Source organism: Acomys minous (assembly GCF_964271855.1).
Source record: "Acomys minous genome assembly, chromosome: 2".
NCBI lineage: Eukaryota > Metazoa > Chordata > Mammalia > Rodentia > Muridae > Acomys > Acomys minous.
In genome coordinates this window covers 23299080-23320647 of record NC_140484.1, presented here as the reverse complement: position 1 = coordinate 23320647, position 21568 = coordinate 23299080, and the positions used below count along the sequence as shown (strand labels likewise).

Below are 21568 nucleotides of genomic sequence, written 5' to 3'. Positions count from 1 at the left end.
ACACTAGAATAGAGGAAGTCTCAACAATATTAAATACATACATTATAATAAAGAAAAGCTGGCCAACTTCGGTTTACATTTGCATCTATTTAGTGAAGATAAAGCGTTAGGCACTTCTAGGAACTGGCTAATAACACTGTAGCACTATCCATTTAGTAAACTACATATTGAGTGTTAAAGGAAGGGAGTTTACTTCTTTGCTCTGTACTTGATCTTGCCCTTTAAATGAGTTTGAACGCTTGAAGAATGAAACTATTTGGCTGTACAGCAGCCTCTTGCATGTATACCACACCATGTTCCCTCCCCTTTGTGTATATTAATTCTATGATCATTTCAAATTATATAAAAAGCTCATTTGTGTTTCTCTCTCCTGAAATCTGCCCACAGAGAGTTATGTCACAATGCATATTATTGCTGAGAATTATGTAATAGTGCTTCTGGGGAAAGAAAAATAGGCTTTATTCTGCAGCACTGACACTGTAGTATCGAGTTCACTAGTACTCTCCTGTTTCAGCTATTAGAGCAGTTTCACACAAGGAAGTTTTTCCAGCACATAAAGAGCACTAACGGAGCTGAGTGAGTAGTTCATGCCTGGAATCTCAGTATGCAAGAAGCTAGGGTCAAAGGAATATCACACGTTCAAAGCCAACCTGTACTACAGTTTCAAGTCAGACAGAGCTACACAGTGAGACCATCGCACGCACACGCACACGCGCACACACACACACACACACACACACACACACACACGATAGATCGTGTCTGAGGCTAAGAGACCTTATAAGGAACTAGGCTGTGTCAGCCCAACCTCTAGTGTGAGGTTTTTCTCTTAAACAAACAAACAAAAACAGCAACCATAATATACAAAGAACCTACTGGCTTCATGCTTCTAGCTCTTCTCTAGTTACAGCTGTCAGAGTATTGCTCTCAACTATGGACTAGCAACAGCCTTCCTCCCTAGTGAAGCTTGAATTCTCTCTACAATTTCAGAGGTATCCAAGCAGGTATCCAAGAGAGAGGGTTACCCCTAAACTAGCTAATAGCATCTGATCTTAACACTGTCTCTTTCTCACATAAAGCACACCAGAAGGCAGTTTCCCTTCACTTTTACAGAGATAAAGGAAAGGAATCACTGGATTCCTGGTGACTTGTCCCTGATCACCAATGACAGTGTCAAGGTTCAATCAGTTGCTTCCTCATTACAAATTGCCAAAGGAAAAGGCTACAAAGTAGAAAATAGTATCAATGTCAGAGGCCAGATAATTTAAACATTGTGTTTTAAGAGATTAAATTGTTACACTAACTCACTGCAAAGTTGAAGAGTTTATACCACGTTAACCACTTTTCAACATGCAATTTTGGAGTATACAATTTAAATTCTGAAAGGTTCCATGGCACAGAAAATCCAGTATCTCCTAGACTAGCCCCTCCTTTCTGGATGAGGAAGAGGTTCATTTATGTGTGTGTGCTCCTGTGTAAGGCTAAGTCTGCATATGTATGGCAGACTTTTTTTCTAGTCTGGTTTTTATTTTTTTTCTTTTTGGTTTTTTGAGACAATGTTTCTCTGTGTAGCCTTGGCTGTCCTAGACTTTCTTTGTAGACCAGGCTGGCCTTGAACTCACAGAGACCCACCTGCCCCTACCTCCTGAATGCTGGGATTAAAGGTGTGTACCACCAAGTCCAGCAATAAACTATTCTTTAAAAAAAAAAAAGTATGGACCAAACATGGTGGCAAGTGCCTTTAATCCTAGTACTCTAAAAGCAGAAGCAGGCAAATCTGAGTTCAAAGCCAGCCTGATCTATATAGAGAGTTCCAGGCCTCCCAGAGGGACAAAGCATGACTCTGTCTCAAGAAATAACAACTATAATTGCATTCTCTTCAAGAATGTCAAAAATAGGATTTCTGGTGCAACTTTGACTAAAACATTTACTTTAGAAATAAAAACTTTTTTTTTTTTTGAGACAAGGTTTTTCTGTGTAGCCCTGGCTGTCCTGGACTCACTTTATAGACCAGGCTGGTCTCGAACTCGCAGTGATCTGCCTGCCTCTGCCTCCCAAGTGCTGGGATTAAAGGCGTGTGCCACTGTGCCCGGCTAACATTTTTATTATTATATAACTTGATCACAAATTTAAAAATTTTTTAATCTCCAGGTACCCTCATGAGGTGAAGTATGAATTCAATCTAGGCACCTTCATTACACTATACTGATATGTAGACGCAATACAAAGAGGAAGAGAAACAAACCATAGCTGAAGGTAGAGTGCCAGGGTTTTCTATTGTCTTCTCTTGTTTGAGACAAGGTCTGACTATGGAGACCAGGCTGGCCTCAAACTCACAGAATCTACCTACCTGCCTCTGTGAGTGCCGGGATTAAAGGTGTACACCCCACTGGGCAGAGTGCCTGCTTTCAAGTCCCAAATTAGTAAATTACTAACTATAAGATCTTGAGCAAACAATGTAAATGTGCTGGCCCTGAGTTTCCCAATCAGCCTAATGAGGACAACAGTCCTCCACCTCAAAGGACTTTCATAAGAAGCTACATGTGAGATGATTAACATAGGGCCTGGCCCATAGGCGAATATTGAATTATCAACTCTACCACCAGGACCAGAGGCTCTGATAATTGAGGATACTATCACATAGAGAAAAAAAAAAAACATAGTATTATATGTCAGTTTGGGATATTTAGATTGTGTGTAGGCACTCATCATATTATGACAACACAATCAATCCTAAGCAAACAGAAACAAGAATAAATAACATCACGGGAAACTTTGGACCTATTCAGTAGATAGTTCTAAGTGAAAGTATTAGCCATACATACTGTGATCTGTTCACACAGAGACTTTGCTCATCATTACAGAAACAATTACTGTAACCCAACTCAAAGTAAAGTATTGTCATTTACATTTCATAGATGAAGAAATAGTCACATAATTTGCTGAGAAGCAGAGTCCAAAACCCTAATTTGACATCAACTGCCCACCTGAACTTGGGCAATTCACATACTAGAAATCTGATTTCCTACTCTGTCAAGTGAACAGTGTGATCAGAGATTAAGTGTTTTCCCAAATCCCTTCTGAGCTTCCTTGTACAAACAAACAAATAAAACAAAACAAAATGTTACTTAAGTCTAAATTTACCACACAGACAGAATACCTCTCTTCTAACCCTTTCATATGCATAGGCTCTCCTGTCTCATAGGGTGTGTGTGTGTGTGTGTGTGTGTGTGTGTGTGTGTGTGTGTGTGTGTTTCCCTCACTGGAAGGTCCCACTGGCCTTCAGCTGACACGACACATCATCAAGAAGCACCAACATTAGGTGCCTTAGAGGACGTCAGTAAAGCCAGGAGTAGTTGTATCTGCCTACAGCCCCAGGCTGAAGTAGGAAAATCTTTAATTTAAGACTAGACTGTACTAGATGGCAAGACCCTGTTCCTCTCCACTACCACTTGCCCCCCCCCCCCAAAAAAAACCAAACCTGGAAATGGTGGTACACACCTGTAACTCTAGAACTCAGGACACAGAGAAAGAAGGATTAGGAATTTAGCAGCTATGTAAAGGCTGGTCATGGTGGCCCCTGCCTGTAATCCTAGCAGAAAGGCAGAAAAGGGCATATCCTGGAGCTTAGACGCCAACTAATCTAGCAGAAATAATGTCATGTTCAATAAGAGACCCTGTCTCAAAATCTTAAATGACCAGCAAATCGAGGAAGACACCAAAAACTGACCTGTGGCCTCCAAATTCATCCACAAAGGTAAATGCACCTGTAAACATATAAACACACACCACACACACACACACACACACACAGTAAACAGTGAAGCCTCTCTAAACAGCTCTATCACAGAACCCTTTTGAGGTCCAGAGAACCTGACTTCCATGAATTCTGACAGCACCGGTACTGCATGAAGTTACAGACACATAATAATAAACTTGGCTAGTGTTCTATAACCCGAGTGAGTGAAGCCAGTGAAGTCACTCACCTCTCAGGACCCTGCTTATTTACAGAAACGAAACAGCTTTTAGATACAGGTAATCCCTGAAGATGAAAACCCAATCAAGTTTATTGGAATAAGAAAGCCTGTGCGGCTTAGAAAGCCACACTAAAAACAATGATTGCTTTTATAAAACAAACCACATAAGCAATGTTAGGAAATGACAAAAGAGAGTGAAGTAGCATTGAGAACAAAATGAACTTTTCTTTCTTTCTTTCTTTCTTTCTTTCTTTCTTTCTTTCTTTCTGTCAGATGTACTTGAAGCTAGGTGGGCACTCAAAAGGCTGAGACAGAAGTATCTTGGTCAACTCTGGATATATATAATATATATATATATGTATATATATATATATATATATATACACACACACACACACACACACACACACACGTGTGTGTGTGTGCACACGCGCAAGTTTGAGGCCAGTCTGGACTATAAGAGACCTTGTCTCAAAAATTTACCACAAAGACAAAAAGACAGACTATAGAAGATTACTGTTGAAAATCTGTATTAGCACAAAGAGCTTGTTTAAGAAGAACCTGGCAGCTCACACTGTAAAATCCAAGTATCCGCATGAGCTGAAGGCCAACCTGGACTACACAGTCCATCTCTGTCTCAAAAGAAAAAAAAATAACTAAAAATTGACAACAGGGTCAGGAGAGATGCCCCAGGGATTAAGAACACATACTGCCTTTGCAAAGGACCCAAGTTTGGCTCCCAGCTCCTAGGAGTTGGATAGCTCACAACCTGCAGCTACAGCTTCAGTGGGTCCAACTTTAATCCCAGGAGGCAGAGGCAGGTGGATCACTGAGTTCAAGGCCAGCCTGGTCTACAGAGTGAGTTTCAGGACATTGAGGGCCACACAGAGAAATCCTGTCTGGAAAATCCAATAAAATAAAATAAAATAAACTCTTTTTTTAAATCTATGAAATAAACTTCTCAATTTAGGATAGGTATGGTGGTGCGTTCCTGTAACCTAAGCTCTCAGGATGAGGAAGCAGAAAAATGGCAAGCTCCAGGCCAACCTTGGCTAATGGCAAGATTGTCTCCAAACAACAACAAAACAAAAATCAGGCAGGCATGGTGGTGCATGCCAGCACCTACATGACGGCTCCCAGCCATCTGTTACTCTGGTCCTAGGGGATCTAATGTCCTCTTGTAGCTCCCACGGGTGTGGAAGTAGTGCACAGAAATACATACAGGCTTAGCGCATACACAGAAATGAAAGCTATAAAGAAAACAGAAAGCATAGTTAGCTAAACAAACCAAATCTGGCAAACATACAAGCACATTCAACTTATTTTTCTGGTTCTAGTTTACTTGTTTTGTTGCTTTTGAGAGAAGATCTTATTCTGTAGCCGAGGATGGCCTCAAACTCAGGGTCCTGGGTCCTAAAATTACAGAAACGACCTACCACTCCTGAATCTAATTTTTTTCTTTAAGAAATAGGATTTTAAAAACAAGAACAAAAAGAAAGAAAGAAATCGGATTTTGCCAGGTGTGGCGGCACAAACCTTTAATCTCAGCATTCAGGAGGCAGAGGCAGGTGGATCTCTCAGTTGGAGGCCAGCCTGGTCTACAAAGTAAGTTCCAGGGCAGCCAGGGCTACACAGAGAAACCTTGTCTTAAAAAAAAAACAAAGAAAAAAGGGAGATAAATTTTCGCCAGGCATAGTGCGCACACCTTTAATCCCAGCACTTGGGAGGCAGAAGGTAGAGACAGACAGATCTCTACGAGTTTGAGGCCAGCCTAGTTCAGCGACAGCTAGGAATATCTACACAGAAAGACCATGTCTCAAAACAACAGAAAACAACAATTAAAAAAAACAAAACAGACTTTTCACAATGTTTTCCAAGGCACCCGCTGGCCTCAGCATCTTTTGACTGACTACAGATATGCACTACTCTCAATACAATGTTACTCCAAACTCAGGAGGTCCCTCTGGAGAGGTGCAGCAGGGGAGAACACTTACGACTCTTCCAGAACCCAGGTTCGATTCCCAGCACCAGCATCTGAAGGTTAGTGAACATAATTCTGGCTTTAGAGAATCAGATGCCCTCTTCTGGCTTAGGTGAGCATACATGGAATATACTGACACAAACACATACATATAAATAATAAAAGTTAATCTAAGTCGGGCATGGTGGTGCACACCTTTAATCCCAGCACTCAAGAGGCAGAGGCAGGCGGATCGCTGTGAGGTAGAGGTCAGCCTGGTCTACAAAGTGAGTCCAGGACAGCCAAGGCTACACAGAGAAACCTGTCTCAAAAAACAAAAACAAAAGCAAGGGCCGGGCATGGTGGTGCACGCCTTTAATCCCAGCACACGGGAGGCAGAGGCAGGCGGATCTCTGTGAGTTCAAGGCCAGCCTGGTCTACAAGGTGAGTCTGGGACAGCCAAGGCTACACAGAGAAACCCTGTCTCAAAAAACAAACAAACAACAACAAAAAACCAAAAACAAAAGCAAACAAAAAAAAAGTTAATCTAAAAAATACCCCAAAGGGCCATTTTAAATAAGAAGTAGAAATGTGAAACAAAGTAAAAATAATTTTTCTTAAGGCCAAAAATAAAGTTTAATTTTAATCAAATGACTTGATCATTTTTACCCACTCAATAGTACTGTCATCTATTACAAAAAGAAAAAAAAAGTGCAAAGCTCAATTGTGTTTTGCTTTTAATAGCATCATTGGTGAATGGTTTTTGAGAAACCATTAAATAAACTCCTGAGAATTCAATACAAGAATTTAGACAGAAGGCAAGATGGTTCAGAGGGTAAAAGCCGTTGCTTTGAAAACCTGTCAGAGTTTGATGCCAGAACCCACGTAAGGTGAAGGGGAGAATGGACTCCACAAGGTTTTCTTCAGATGTCCAAACACACCAGTCGTGTGCACACACAGGTGTACACACACACACACACACACACACACACACACACACACACACTTTTAAACATTAAAAAGGAATTTCGATGAATGGGTTTGGATAGAAAGCCTCAGAATAAAAAGAGAAGCCGTCAAGGCAGGTGGCCCCTCCTTCCAAGTCTCAACTGCAGCAGCACCTGTCCTGCTCACTGCTCTCCACCTACAGAACTAGTCCCATTTATGAAGATAAACTTCAGAATGGAAAGAAACAAGATATGAGAGTGGTAGCAGGAGACTGTAACCCTAGCACCTGGGAGGTAGAGGCAAGAAGATCAGGAGTTCAAGGTCATCCTCAACAAACTCCACATTCTGAGGCAATCAAACTTCATGAGACCCTGTCTCAGAAACTAAAATTGTGCCTTGATATGAAAATAGTCCATTCCCGGGGGACCCTTTGGAGCATGTGTGAGAGCCTTGCTCACTGAAGCCTCTCCTTGGGACTAGGAGTGTGCTCAACGTGAGCGTGAGTGGGAACTGGGTACCAGCCTGAGCACCACCCAGAAAAAGCCCTAAAACACAAACAACAACAACACTCACTCAAACACGATTAAGAGGTTTCATGAACCTACTTGAACTGTCATGAACAAAATCTTGCTACGGGCCTGAGACATGCTTTCAATAATCCCATTTCCTTCGACATCATAGGACCCGCCCCCAAACATCTGAAAGGTAAAGACCAGCAAATTGAAGGCCCCACCTGTCCCTGATTCTACCTCTGCCAAGCGGCCAGTCTATCAGCTGTCAGCAGGGGTCAAAGGGTTCCTTTTCTTTCCTTTTTGAGACAAGATCTTATAAGTAACCCAGGCTCAGCTGGAACTCCCAATCCTAGAGCCCAGCCATGGTGCTGAACTACAAGGTTTCACCACGCCCAGCTTTTCTCGCATAACGATGGTTAGAGGCTTATGGACAAATCAATTCGCAGGTGCAGGGCAAGTGCCTGTCAGCGAGCAAAGGCTCCCAGGAACGCATAGCCGCTTCTGATCCCAAATGGCCTGGCCCCCTGCCTACTGCTGTGGCTACAGACTATAGGAAAAGCAACTGAAAACAAGGACACTTTCTCCATTCAATCTTTGGTCGGGAGCACTTCCTGGATTTTTTTCATGGCATTTAATACCAAGGGGCAAGGCTCATTTTTCATTAAAGTTGCAAGACTTTCACTTTGCCCAGTTTCAAATGGTGTAATTGATCTGCATTGTCTTCTTAAATAACCCAACTGGTGAAGGCACTGCAGCTTTAAATATTTCAGTGCTAGCTAGCAAATAGACTCCATTGCAATATGGCTGTGAAGGTCGTGTCCTGTTGTCTCTCTCCTCTAGAAGAAAAAAAACTCTAAATCCTCCTTTTAAGTAACATGGGAATAGTTCCCCCCTCCAGGATTTCTACTCATTCCACTTCAGGCCCAATATGGTTCAGAGTGTTTGTTGGAATCTCACACCCATAGTTTTCCTGACAGGGCAATATGCTGATTATAAGTGATTCCGGGACCTTAGTGAGACATAAACACATGTGTTCACGTTAGTTTAGTTGGGCATATACAACTATTTGGAATAGCACCACTCAAAGGCTGTTAACAGCTTTCAGAGTAAAGCCAGGGTGGTTTGGGCGGGGATGGCTCTCGGGCGGCACCTTGAGCAGAGGATTGCGTAACCTGAAAATGTGTAGCTACTTAAAACGACAGGAATCTCAGCCTCCTCCTCCTCCCGGAGCTATTCCGGCACCTGGCTATACACTTGGGCTTCATTTGTCAAAGGCCAAAATATGAAGCACAATCACAGTGCAGGAGGAAATAAACAGGAAGGGGGGGAAAGCCCATTTTTACCTACAAGCAGTCACAACGTTCTCCCAACTTCACCCCCACCCCCACCCAGAATGAGTGGAATAGTCCCAGTGAACCAGGGGATTTGATGGGTGCTGCAATTTGCCGTCCCTTCTAAATAACAGCATAATAGCAGGTGGACCGATTTTAAAAACCGGGAAGAGGGGAGAAACCGGCGGCAGGAAGGAGTGTGCAAGCTCACAGGGGCATTACCTGAAAAGGCAACAGATTGTTACCATTATCGGTCCGGAAGGCATTATCCTCCATCCAGGACTTGGAGGTGAGCGGGGCCGCACGAGGGAACTTGGGTGGCGCGATCACATTGCTGGAGAAGGGCTTTTTGAGCGGCGAGATGGGGTTAAGCGGGGAGGGTACCCCTACACCCACTCCCACGCCCACGCCGACCGCGCGGCGAGGGTCCCGGCCCGCCTGCAGGCCACCCCACGGGTTGGACGGGGCACTCCAGGCGGCGTTCACGCTTTGGTGCGTGTTCCAGCTGGACGAGGCCGAGGAGGCGGCAGCTGCGGCAGCAGCGGCCGCAGCGGCCGAGGATGAGGACGGCTTGCTGGTCATGATGGGCTGGTGGCCGTAGGCGGCGGCGCTCCTCTGCGCATAGGGCGCCTGGCTGGGGCTGGCGGGCGAGCGGCGTTGCTGCGAGGGCTGCGCCTGCGGGGGCTGCGCGGGCTGCGGCGGCTGCGGCGCGGGCGGCGGCGGCTGCTGGTGGTGCTGGGTCTGCGCCAGGCCTATCTGCGGCGAGAAGGTGCCTCCGAAGACCGGGTTGACGTGGTGCGGGAAGTTTTGGAAGAGCATGGTCCCGTTGACTGGGGTGATCCCCTGGAAGAAGCTGTCCTCCACTGCGTTCGTCGTGCCGGTGGACCAGGTGCTGCCGAAGGACGGCGACAGCGACGCTCCCGGCGCTGCGGGCTCCTGTGGCGGCGGCGGCGGCTGCTGAGGGGGCTGATGGAAACTCAAGCCCGGCAGGAGCGGCGACTCCATCTGCATCTTGTCCGGGCCGTTGGGAGCTGGCGGGGCAGAGGCGGGGCTGAGGGCCGGCACTGCACTACTATCTTCGGGCTTGGGGGTCTCTGAGGAGAGGGGCGTGGACGGGGCTTCGGCTGCGCCGGGCTCAGGCTGGAGCTGTTGCTGCTGCTGCTGCTGCTGCTGCTGCTGCCGCTGCTGCTGCTGCTGCTGAGACTGGGGCTGGGTTTTGCTTTTGTCCATCAGTAAATCATCCTGCATGGTTTGCGCAGCTGAAACGGGAAGAAAGAGAGATGCGTTATTGTCAGTATGATCATGAATGCCCCTCACTGAAGCGGGCGGGTGTTTTACTTGCGAAAATCCAGTGCCACAGCCACTAGCCAATTGCAATGCAAATCCATAATCTCGCATTTAGAAGAGCAGGTCGGGCTGGGGGTGGGGGGAGGGCTCGAGCAAGGTCTCTAAAAATACTGTGAGAGCGTCTTCACCCTTTCTGACGTCTCGGTCCCTTTTCTGTGTTAGTGAGAGATGTGCTTATAAGACAGAAAGACAGCAATTTCGCCACGTCTCTTTCCCCTTCACCGGAACTCAGAGCGTTCACCCTGCAATGAGAAACTGATTCTGGTTCCTGTTTTTTCCCAAGCACCACCCTCCCCCAGTTATTTGCATACGTCAATAAATAGTGCTGCGTCCTTCAGCAAGGTTAAAAAGACATAGTACACGACCCTCTCTTTCCCCTTCCCCAGCTGGAGCACTTTTTTAAAAAAAAATTTAAGGCGACTTAGCCCTCTTGATTAGCAAACCGCCTTCTTGCCTCGGATAATTGTTTCATTTGGCTGCAGCGAACCACGAGAGAGAAAATCTTTGGCATTTGTTGGAAGAACTCAGCTGCACAATCATTCTCTGGCCTCTCGGTAGCGCCAGCTACTCCATTTTGTTAGGAGACGTTTTAATATAAAAAGAAAATCCAGTTTTTAAAAAGATGAAAATCGCCAGGCGTGGTAGCACATGCTTCAAATCCTAGTACTCTGAAGGTAGAGGCAAGAGGATCAAAAATTCAAGGTCAGCCTTGACTACATAGTCCAGTCTGGTATATGTGAAACCTGACAAAAAATAAAGTGAAAACCTATTGAAATGTTTAGAAGTGTTTCCTTTTTATTACTCTAAGGATTGTGGGTTTTCTGCTTATTCTCCAGTTCTGCCGCCCAAGAGATTTCCTGGTTTCTTGGCGTTTCAGGTCTCAACGGGAGCCTGAGATTCTCTGCAGAGTGGAGAAATGCTTCTGGTTGGATTTGAGGTCAGAGGGAGGGAGGTGGGGAGGGAGGAAGGGACAGAGTCTGTGAGATGAAGTGGGGGTGGGACTTTAAAAATGCATCTGAGATTTAAGTAGACAGTCAAGATAATTCTGGGGTTGCCAGATTTTCATTTTTGAACCCTCCAACTGCTGCCTCAGTCACAAGACTGGCAAATTTAGAATCCATTCTTTTATCACTAGTATTAGCAGTGAAAGACTATGGTTTGACGACCCTGAATTACCATATGTTAGCAACTGTTAAAAATAGAGGAGTACAAAGTCCCAAATTCTCATACATTGTAATTATAGTACATTACCCTCTCTGCTTCATTTAGCCATATAAGGAGTGTATGGTATTTTCCACTTCACATAGAAAGGCTATATTCACCTCTGTCATACAACCTGTCTTCTTACTCAAGGATGAAAACAGTAATCATTCAAAACCAAACGATTTCCATGCATGTAGTTATCACTGAATTAACTTGTCTCAGAATATGTTAATTGCTTTAAATATCTGACTATTACAGGGCTGAGACCTTGCAAACAAATATTTTGAAATGTTAAAGGAGCTATGACCAAACATATAATTATTTTTAGATGATGATTCAGTACAATTGCAGTAAGGTTATTAATATATTTAATATAGTTAATTAACTCATACTAGAGAAGCATCTTTCTTGGGACATTTGTATAAGGGTATTCAAACACACACAACAGTTCTGTCTTTGGACTATTCAAATTTACAACTCTTAAAATGGAGGTGGTGTCGCTCTTAACTATTACACAAAGGATATAAGACAAAAAGTTGAATTAACAGTTGTTTTATTAAAATTATAGTTAAAATGCTTAACAGATACCATCTTTCATTTCAAAGTTTCATATACAAAGAACATAGTGGGCTTAGGAAAATACTACACTTCTTTCAATCACCTTACTTTCCTTTCTATTCCTCTCCCTCCACCCCATCTCCAAAAAAAGGCCCAGTATAATACAAAACGCATCAAGGACTGCCTGCTACTATCAGTAGAGCTTGCTTTAGATTGCTTTTATGTTCCTCAGTTTCTGCATCTAAAACAATGGCTTTGGTTAGTGTTATAGGTAGAGCACAGAGAGGAGAGTGGGCCTTGGATTCAGACAGCACAAAGTCTCATCATTGGCAAAGAGGGTGGGCACAGACATTTCCATTCCTCCTTCTCACAGCTCTGCAGTAGACCATTCGACTTCTGGAATTTGAGAGCTTTGGTGAGCTAGGATTTTCTTACAATAGCTTTATCATCATGGCTGAAGCATGTATTGGATTATAATCTTAGTATCACCTAGGTTTTCATATTGCTTGCATTCAACACTTTTGCAAATGCCTTTAGCTTAAACTGCATGCTCTCAATGGGGGAAAATGCTGTACTTTACCCACACCACCACCTCTAAGCCAAAAAAGTAACCTAAACTCAGAATATTTTATAATGGCTTTAACTACCATTAATACTATATCATTAAATTCTCAAAATGTTTTAGCAAAACACTCCTTTCTTTTCTCAGTTCTCTTTAAAAATAATACAAATTTCACTTTCTGTATAAATTCACTCGGTCAAGGTCAAGACCCACCTTTTAACAAATAAGATCTTTTAAACAAACGCTAAGTCCATGATTAATATAAAATTTACAAAGTCAGTATGCAGTATCCTTAAGTAACTGCCTCTATATTTTGATTTGGAGGGGTTTTTGGTTTTGAGGGTTTTTTTTCTTTCTTTTTTTTTTGCTTCTATATAGCCAAGTCTGAGAAATAGATGCCTCTTTCCCCTCCCCCACCAGACACAATAGATCGGCTTTTACATGCAATAACCCAGTTTCAAGTAATAAATTCATAGCAGCAGTTACCTTTAAATGTCCAGTTTTTACAGATCGATAAAATTGAAAAAATGAATAGTATTTATTTCTTCTTTCGGGTTGATTATGTGACCGCTCTGGAAAAGCACTTTGACAACTGTAAGAAGAGTGGGCATGCGCACACAGAGGACTGTGGGGGCTGAAGTCCTTCACAAGGTACTCAGCCCAGCTTCAGCACGTTCAGCGAGGAAAGGAGGAAGCCTCGTAAATACAGATTCCAAGGGGGAGAGGTTGTGCCCGGATTATATTATAGCCTCCTAACCAATCTAAATCAAAAGTTGTTGATATAAAAGAAGGAAAAATAAACTGGATTGTCAATTTGATTTAGGAAGCAAGGCTAAAAGAAAAAGTAGATTGTAGGACTCAGAATAAATATCCAGCTGAGCTACCTTAAATGGTATTATGATGGTAATGGCTGGGTAGCCAGCAATAGGAACCGAGAGGGGGAGAGAGAGGGAGAGGGAGAGAGAGGGAGGGAGGGGGAGAGAGAGAGAGAGGGAGGGAGAGAGAGGGAGAGAGAGAAAGAGAGAGAGAGAGAGAGAGATGCAGAACGACCACGGAATGATAACACTGAAGCCTCCACCCACTTTGCTTTGTTCTGTTTGGTGACACTGGCGACAGGTTTCCCTACCTAGCCCGGGCTAGCCTGGATCCTCTGCCTTACCCTCCCAAAAGCTGGGATTACAGATACGAGCTACCACACCTGCCTAATACTAAACTTTAAACATACCTTAATACTCAATGTGCTACTGACCTTGAAGGTAAAAATATGTTTTAATCACAAATGTTTGACATCCTATCTACCAGAACGGACTGACTGAGACGGGATCTCCCTATGTAACCCCTAGCTGGCTTAGAACTGGCTGTGTAGATCAAGCAGGCTTCAAATTTGCGCCAATCCTCCTGCCTTTACTTTCCCAGTGCTTTCGAGGCTTCTGCTACCACAGTCAGTTCAGCATTTCTCTGTATTTGAATTTTTACTGGAGGAGCAAAGCCCACATTCATAATTGCTGTACTATTAAGGCTAAGGCAACAGAATGCCCATGAGTTCTTGGACAACCAGCTAGGGCTACACAAACCATAAAAGGGCTGGAGAGCTAGCTTAGGTGATAAAGTCCTGGCCCTACCCCCCTCCCCTGCCTGCCCCCTCCCCCCACCCAGAGAAAAGCCTAAACTCAGCAGCATTGTATCCTTACAAACCCAAAGCTGGAGAGGCCTGAACAAGTGGGTCCCTGGAGCTCTGACTGGCCAGGCTAGCCTACTACATAAATCCAGTCCAAACTGAGAGATGGTTGTTTTTGTTTTTGTTTTTTAAAGAAAAACAAACGTCTATGGCCATATCACCCTGACTTGAGCCTTTCTCTTCTGACCTAAGCAGGGCCTGGTTAGCACCTGGATGGGAGGCTGCCTGGGATAACCAGGTACTGTAGGCTGCTGGCCACTCCAGCTTTCCGTTTGGCCACAACCTAGAGTCACTCCACCATGCCCCCACCCCTCTCCACTCCAGAAAATAAAATGGCAGACTGCTCCTGAGGAAGGACACTGAGGTTGACCTCTGGCTTCCACTAGCACTCACACTCACATGCACAACTCCCACATACGTAAACACACACAAATATATACCCATGGGGGAAAAAAATCTACCTGTATGCTGTCAGTCAACTCAGGTAGAGGTAGGAGATACTATTTCTATGGAATCTGGTTCCATGCCATTCACCCATGGGGTTCAGAGTAAATGTCAGTTAATGACTGTGCTGATTGACCTATTTTTACCTGATAAAATGAAAGTCTACGTTGTATTATTGACATAGTACTCAAATAAAATTTAACTTTCACTGAAAATAATATTTAATAAGATACTAATTAGTAAATAACTTAAAACCTTAAGAGTGTTACTGCATTGGACAATGACTTCTTCCCCCCCCCCCCCAAGACAGGGTTTCTCTGTGTAGCCTTGGCTGTCCTGGACTCGCTTTGTAGACCATGCTGGCCTCAAACTCACAGGGATCCACCTGCCTCTGCCTCCTGAGTGCTGAGATTAAAGGCGTGCACCACCACGCCCGGCCATTGGACAATGACTTCTTTGTTCAAGACTTTTAAAAACATATGCAGTTTCTTCCCCACCGCCCACCCACCCCATCTCCCGCCCCCAAGACAGGGTTTCAGAGAAACTTATTGCTCTGGCTATCCTGAAATTTCCTCTATAGACCAGGCTGGCCTCAAACTCACAGAGATGTGCCTGCCTCTGCTGATTAACAGTGTGCGCTACCACACCTGGCTTATATGTAGTTTCTAGTTGGGGTTAATTGTATTGGGGAAACATTTGGGGTTGATTTTGAAGCAGGGGGTCATTTAGCCCAGGCTGGCCTTGAACTTGCAATGTAGCTGAGTATGTTCTTGAACTCCTGATTTGTCTGTCTCTACCTCCCAAAGTAGTGGGACTATAGGTGCTACCACACACAGCCTTTAATTTCTTTTTATTACTAAACTTGATATATGATTTCCCCTATTTTAACCTAATGTTTTCAAGGCCAACTCTCGCAGCACATTAACATCAACTGTCATTATGTACAGCTCCTGAGAGCAAAGATCAAGAGCTAAGTTTGCTCACAGAGGTAGGAGATACTATTTCTATGGAATCTGGTTCCATGCCATTCACCCATGGGGTTCAGAGTAAATGTCAGTTAATGACTGTGCTGATTGACCTTAGACTTGAAAATGCTAAGCATCAGTTACAACTGTCGTAATTTTCTATTTCCCTTCCTGACTTGTAAGTTAGAAAGAATTACCAGAAACTATACCAATTTGCATCTTTCAGTACTTTTGTTTCTAGGGTTTTTTTTTTCTATCCTTCCTTTTGTTTTGTTTTTGGGTTTATGTTTTTGTTTTAATGAGTTTTCTGGTTTTGTTTTGTTTGAGACAGGATCTTACTGTGTAGCCCTGGCTGGCCTCAAACTCAGAGACATCCACCTGCCTCTGCCTCTCAAGTGCCTCTCAAGTGTGGGCATCATGCCCAGATTGTTTCTGTTTTGAGACAAGGTCTGAACTTACCTTGTGATCAAGGCTGACTTTGAACTTCTCTCCTTTTCCTCTCCCACCCATGTGCTGGGATTACAGGAGTACACACCACATCTGGTTTATATAGTGCTCGAATGGACTCGGGTTCACCAATGCTATGCAAGCGCTCTATCAACTGAACCACATCCTCAGGCTCTGTGTCCAGTTACTTAAGGAATATTAAGTTATATAAGGAAAAAAAAAACCAACCATAATAATTAAGGTAGAAGTTAGGTGTAGTGGCATATGCCTGTAATCCCAACACTTCAGGGGCTAAAACAGCAGGATTCACACTAGCTCCAGCATTGACTATAAAGGCTTTGTTGCCTAGCCCCCTAACTGCCCCCCAAAATTTATCTACTTCTTTATTCGAGTGCATATCTGAAATGGTTTACTTGAACATTTATATATCCAACTGACCCCAAGTGCAGATCTGGTAATTCACAGGCTTGTAATTCATCACTCTTGGTGAGTGATAATGAACTGAAAAGTGACTGACTAATCTCTGCGCTTCTTTCCTAAAACAAGCACTCAGGGCTAAAAAGAAAATAGCTCAAACAAGAATACCAAAGAATACACACCAAGCAAACATAGGAGGGCTCTCAGCAAGGACAAAGGTTCTCTACTGAAATATTGGTTTATAGGGTATGTGAGTGTGTGTGTGTGTGTGTGTGTGTGTGTGTGTGTGTCTCTGTGTCTCTGTGTGTGTGTGTGTGTGTGTCTCTGTCTCTCTCTGTCTCTTTCTCTCTCTCTCTCTCTCTCTCTCTCTCTCTCTCTCTCTCTCTCTCTCTCTGTGTGTGTGTGTATGTGTGTGTGTGTGTGTGTGTGTAGTATTCATGTCTACATGTGTGAGCACACATGTAAAGCCCAGAGGTTGACACTAGTTTTGCTGTTTGTTTGGTTTTTTTTTTTTCATTGTTCTCCACTTTATATTAAAGGCAAAGTCTCTAGTGCCTCACATTTGAATCTAAGATGGCTGATTCTGCTGATCCAATGAGCCTGCTTGCTCTAAGACCCCATCTCTGTCTCCTAAGCTCTAGGATCACAAGCAGGCTGCCACACCATCCCAGCAATTACATGGATGCTGAGGATACAAACTCAGTTCCTCATCCTTGCATAGCATGTGCTTTTCCCACTGAGCCGCCTTCCTAGCACTTCATTTTGTATTTAACCAAAATCATCATCCTGTAGCCCAGGATGGCCTTGAACTTCTGCTTCCTAGGCATAAAACAGCATACCAAGGTCATGTACACCTTTCTGGGGTGCTTTTCTCTCTCCTTAAGTTTCTGGACCGCTTGGGTTCAATAAGACCTTATCTCAAAAAACAACAAAAGAAAAGTAAATAGCAACCCAAAAAGGACAAAAATGTAGAAGAGGATGCAGGAAAAAAGTGGCCAGAGAGGAGACAGGAGCATATATAGTCAAAGTACATGAAATGTGTATTTTTAAATGTAGTCAAAGTACATGACATGTGTATTTTTAAATGGCATAATAAAGCTCATTGTTTCGTACAATGAATATATACTAATTTTTCAAGTATTAAAAAAGTTTAGAAACATATCTAGAATTGAGAGTGTATTTCAGTAATGCAGTGTTTGCCTAGTATGTGCAAAGCCCTGGGATGGATCCCGAATACTGAAGGAAGAGAGAGAGAGAGAGAGAGAGAGAGAGGGAGGGAGGGAGGGAGGGAGGGAGAGAGATCTAGAAGAATATCTTCACAGCATTAAAGTAAACAACAATTTACTTGTTTGGGTATGGAGGATTGAATCCAGGGCTTGCACACACTAAGCCCCCATTCTGAGCACTGGCCTATATCCGAGCCCCACCAATTCCTTAAAACAAACCACAAAAAAATAATAACCATGAATGAAAATAACAAACTGGACTAATTAGGAATAGTTTAGCTAGGTGTGTGGGGCATGCCTTCAATTCCAGCACTTGGGAGACAGAAGCAGGTAGCTCTCTGAGTTGGAGGCCAGCCCTGTCTACAGAGGGAATCCCAGGACTGCCAGTGCTACACAGGAAACCCTGTCTGGACCTACTGGCCTATGCTTATAATCCCTGCATTTAGAAGGCTGAAGCAGGAGGGGTGGACAGTGAAGGACCCTCAGAGAAGCTGTTAGTTAAATAGCAGTTGTAAAATTCAGCAAAAGCATTTGATCTGGAAATGGATTATGGTGAGCTCTGTAGATATAAAATTGCCAGAGAAGGAATATAGAATCAAGGAGACCTAGGTCACTCCTATGTACAAAGGAGGTGACATAATATCCAATTTTCTAGATCTTCAGGTAACACATCTGTATTGCCTCTGTTCTTTGCGAGACATCTTTTCATATCTATTTTTTTCCACTCTGATTCTTTTTGTTGGTGGAGTTTCTTATCCCTTTCTCCTTCAGGAGTCTACCCTTTTTGATTTGTAAGAATCCTCTACATACTCTGATTATAAGCCTTTGATTAAAGTAGGGAAGTAGATATGTAGGTAGGTAGGTAGGTAGGTAGGTAGATAGATAGATAGATAGATAGATAGATAGATAGATAAAGATAGATATATTGATTTTTGTATATATTCTTCCATTATGTGGGTTTTTACTCTATCACTAGAAAGTAGACAGATTTCTGTTTGGACGTGGTATTGTGTGTGCTTGTTTTGAGGAGAGGCCTACCTGAAACTTGCTATGTCACCGAGCTGGTTGACCTATCCTATTTAATGGCACTGCCCTCAGTCCCGTCACTCAGTGCCAAGATTCTAGACAGAATTCTGTCCTCCTCCTTCTTCCTCAGTGAGGGAGTCTAATTTCACTAAAACGTGTTCATTCTACATCCTCAATTTCTGCTTGTATCCCTTCCTCTTCATTTCCAGCCAGTATAATCCTGTCCCTTAACTACCTACCTTAAATATATGTCCTTCATACAGTACCCTTCCAAATGCGGCTTCTAGACAAAATCATGAATCAGAGCCGGGAGTGGTGGCGCACGCCTTTAATCCCAGCACTCGGGAGGCAGAGGCGGGTGGATCGATGTGAGTTCGAGGTCAGCCTGGTCTACAAAGTGAGTTCAGGACAGCCAAGGCTACACAGAGAAACCCTGTCTTGAAAAGCAACAACAACAAAAAAAATCATAAATCATCTTTTACATATGCGTTTTCCATGGTGTGGCCTTCATGAATCTCTGTCCTCTTGCTGAAAGAGTAAGCTATAAAATCCTGCTCCTGGCAGGGCGTGGTGGTGCACACCTTTAATCCCAGCACTCGGGAGGCAGAGGCAGGTGGGTCACTGAGTTCAAGCCCAGCCTGGTCTACAAATCGAGTCCGGGACAGCCAAGGCTACACAGAGAAACCCTGTCTGGAAAAACAAACAAAACAAAACAAAACAAAAATCCTTCTCCTTTTCTTCCCAGCCATGCCAGCCTTGGCAGCTCTTCACCATGTCCCTGCCTTGAGCCTGGAATGCCTTCCTACCTCATTTGCTTCTATTCACTTCTGCTCTCTGAAGCCTTTGCTTGCTATGTGTACAGAGTCACCCCATTCGCTGTAAGCACAGGTATACAGCGAGGACAGTGTTCTTCATGCTTTGCTTACATGTTCATGGTAAACTAGCCACTGTAACCTAGGCACTGTGGAGATGTTGCACACAAGTTTATTGACCAAAGAACAAGGTATGCTTTGTCTCATAAAGGCTAAGAGAATTTTTAAGTTAATTAATTAATTATTAGATGAAAAAAACTTACTATTACATGTATTTCAAAACTGCTGGGTTGTTTTTTGGTTTTTGGTTTTTTTTAGACAAGGTTTCTCTGTGTCACAGCCCTGGCTGTCCTGGACTCGCTTTGTAGACCAGGCTGGCCTCAAACTCACAGCAATCCACCTGCCTCTGCCTCCTGGAATTAAAGACGTGCGCCACCACACCTAGCTTTCAAAACTGCTGTTTTTAATGAGCACAATACAATGTTTAGCAGAATTAGTCTACCCTCTCTCCTGTCATAGGATATTTGTTTCCAGATTTCTACTATTTTCCAAATCAATTGTTTTTCTAAAGAACGAGTCACTCATTTAAGAAACAGGAAAGTTGGCCAGGCGTGGTGGTGCACGCCTTTAATCCCAGCACTCAGGAGGCAGAGGCAGGCGGATCACCGTGAATTCGAGGCCAGCCTGGTCTACAAAGTGAGTCTAGGACAGCCAAGGCTACACAGAGAAACCCTGTCTGGAAAAACTAAAACAAAACAAAACAAAACAAAAAACAAAAAAAAAAACAAACAAACAAACAAAAAAAAACCCCAGGAAAATAAGGGTTTTTGATATGTGCTAACAAAGGCCAAGGTTGTATCACTACCAGAGAAGGACCTCTGACACACAGAATGAACTAGGTATGCGTGGCACATGCCTGTATGTCCAACACTTGAGGTGAGGCAAAAGGGCCAGGAGTTCAAGGACCACCTTAGCTACACAGTGAGTTTGGCACTGCCTGAGCTACAGAAGACCCAATCGCAAAGGTAAATAAATAAATATGTCGGAAGAGAGGGACAAATCTGAACAAAATAGAATCACACACACATATATTAAAATTCCATAATAAAAACTATTACTTTGTTTGCTAACTTAATAAAAATAAATTGAATGAAACATAAAGATACCGGATGAATAGTATATAAAACAATGAATATGCCAGGCGTGGCACACACCTTTAATCCCAGCACTGGGGAAGCAGAGGCAAGTAGATCTCTGTGAGTTCAAGGCCAGCCTGGTCTACAAAGTGAGTCCAGGCCAGCCAGGGCCCTGTTACACAGAGAAACCCTATCTCAAAAAAAAAAAAAGTCTAAAATAACAATAACAATAAAGAATAATATAGTCCTTGATCTGATGCCAGATCAAGAAGGTTTTCTTCTGGCATGGCAAATATATATGTGTGTATATACATGTATATGTATGTATGTACACACAGAGAGAGAGAGAGACAGAGAGAGAGAGACAGAGAGACAGAGAGAGAGAGAGAGAGAGAGAGAGAGAGAGAGAGAGAGAGAGCTTCTCACTAGGTAGCCCTACATTAGACGAGGCTGGTATTGAACTCACAGAGATTCACCTGCTTATGCCACCCTAGAGCTGGGATGAACTTGTATACCACCATACCAGGTGTATTGGCTGGTTTTGGGTGTCAATTTGACACAAGTTAGAGTCATCTGAGAAGGAGCCTCAGTTGAGGAAAGGCCTCCATGAGACCCAGTTGTAGGGCATTTTCTCAATTAGTGATCAATGTAGGAGAGCCCAGTCCATGGGCTGGTGGTCCTGGGTTCTAGAAAAAGGCAGGCTGAGCAAGCCATTACGAGCAAATCAGTAAGCAGCACTCCTCCATGGCCTCTGCAATAGCTCCTTGCTTTTTGGTTATGATGGTTTTGCTGCGGCAATAGAAATGCTAACTAAAACACCAGGTCTGTCTTTAATTTTTCTATTATTATTTTAGTACTTGATATGCATAGGTGTTTTGCCTGTATGTGTATGTCTGTGAACACTCAGAGGCCAGAAGAGGGCATCAGGCTCCCTATAACTGCCTTACAGACAGCTTACAGTTACAGACAGTTGTAAACCACCATGTGAGTCCTGGAACTCAAAGCCTGGTCCTCCAGAA

The 21568-nt window shown here is 43.5% G+C and overlaps 1 protein-coding gene and 1 long non-coding RNA gene across 11 annotated transcripts in view; one reads left to right on the top strand and one right to left on the bottom strand.

The window, feature by feature from the left end:
- The window catches only part of CPEB3 (cytoplasmic polyadenylation element binding protein 3), a 204876-nt gene that overhangs the window by 152426 nt on the left and 30882 nt on the right, over positions 1 to 21568 (bottom strand). For 3 of the 8 annotated variants that reach the window (XM_084763887.1, XM_084763890.1, XM_084763885.1), the window contains exon 2: positions 8951 to 9987. In XM_084763887.1, the coding sequence (XP_084620013.1) occupies positions 8951 to 9976 (1026 nt within the window). In that variant the 5' untranslated portion in view covers positions 9977 to 9987. Of the gene's footprint in view, positions 1 to 8950; positions 10020 to 10203; positions 10857 to 12884; positions 13015 to 21568 lie in introns of those variants that run through there. The other 5 variants (XM_084763884.1, XM_084763888.1, XM_084763886.1 and 2 more) reach the window with 4 other exon arrangements.
- Positions 8316 to 21568, top strand: part of LOC311587394 — a 33734-nt gene continuing 20481 nt past the window's right edge. Inside the window, exons 1-3 of one of the 3 annotated variants that reach the window (XR_014775845.1) lie at positions 8316 to 9017; positions 10912 to 11012; positions 12108 to 12866. This is a non-coding gene — a long non-coding RNA (uncharacterized lncRNA). Of the gene's footprint in view, positions 9018 to 10911; positions 11013 to 12099; positions 12867 to 21568 lie in introns of those variants that run through there. The other 2 variants (XR_014775846.1, XR_014775844.1) reach the window with 2 other exon arrangements.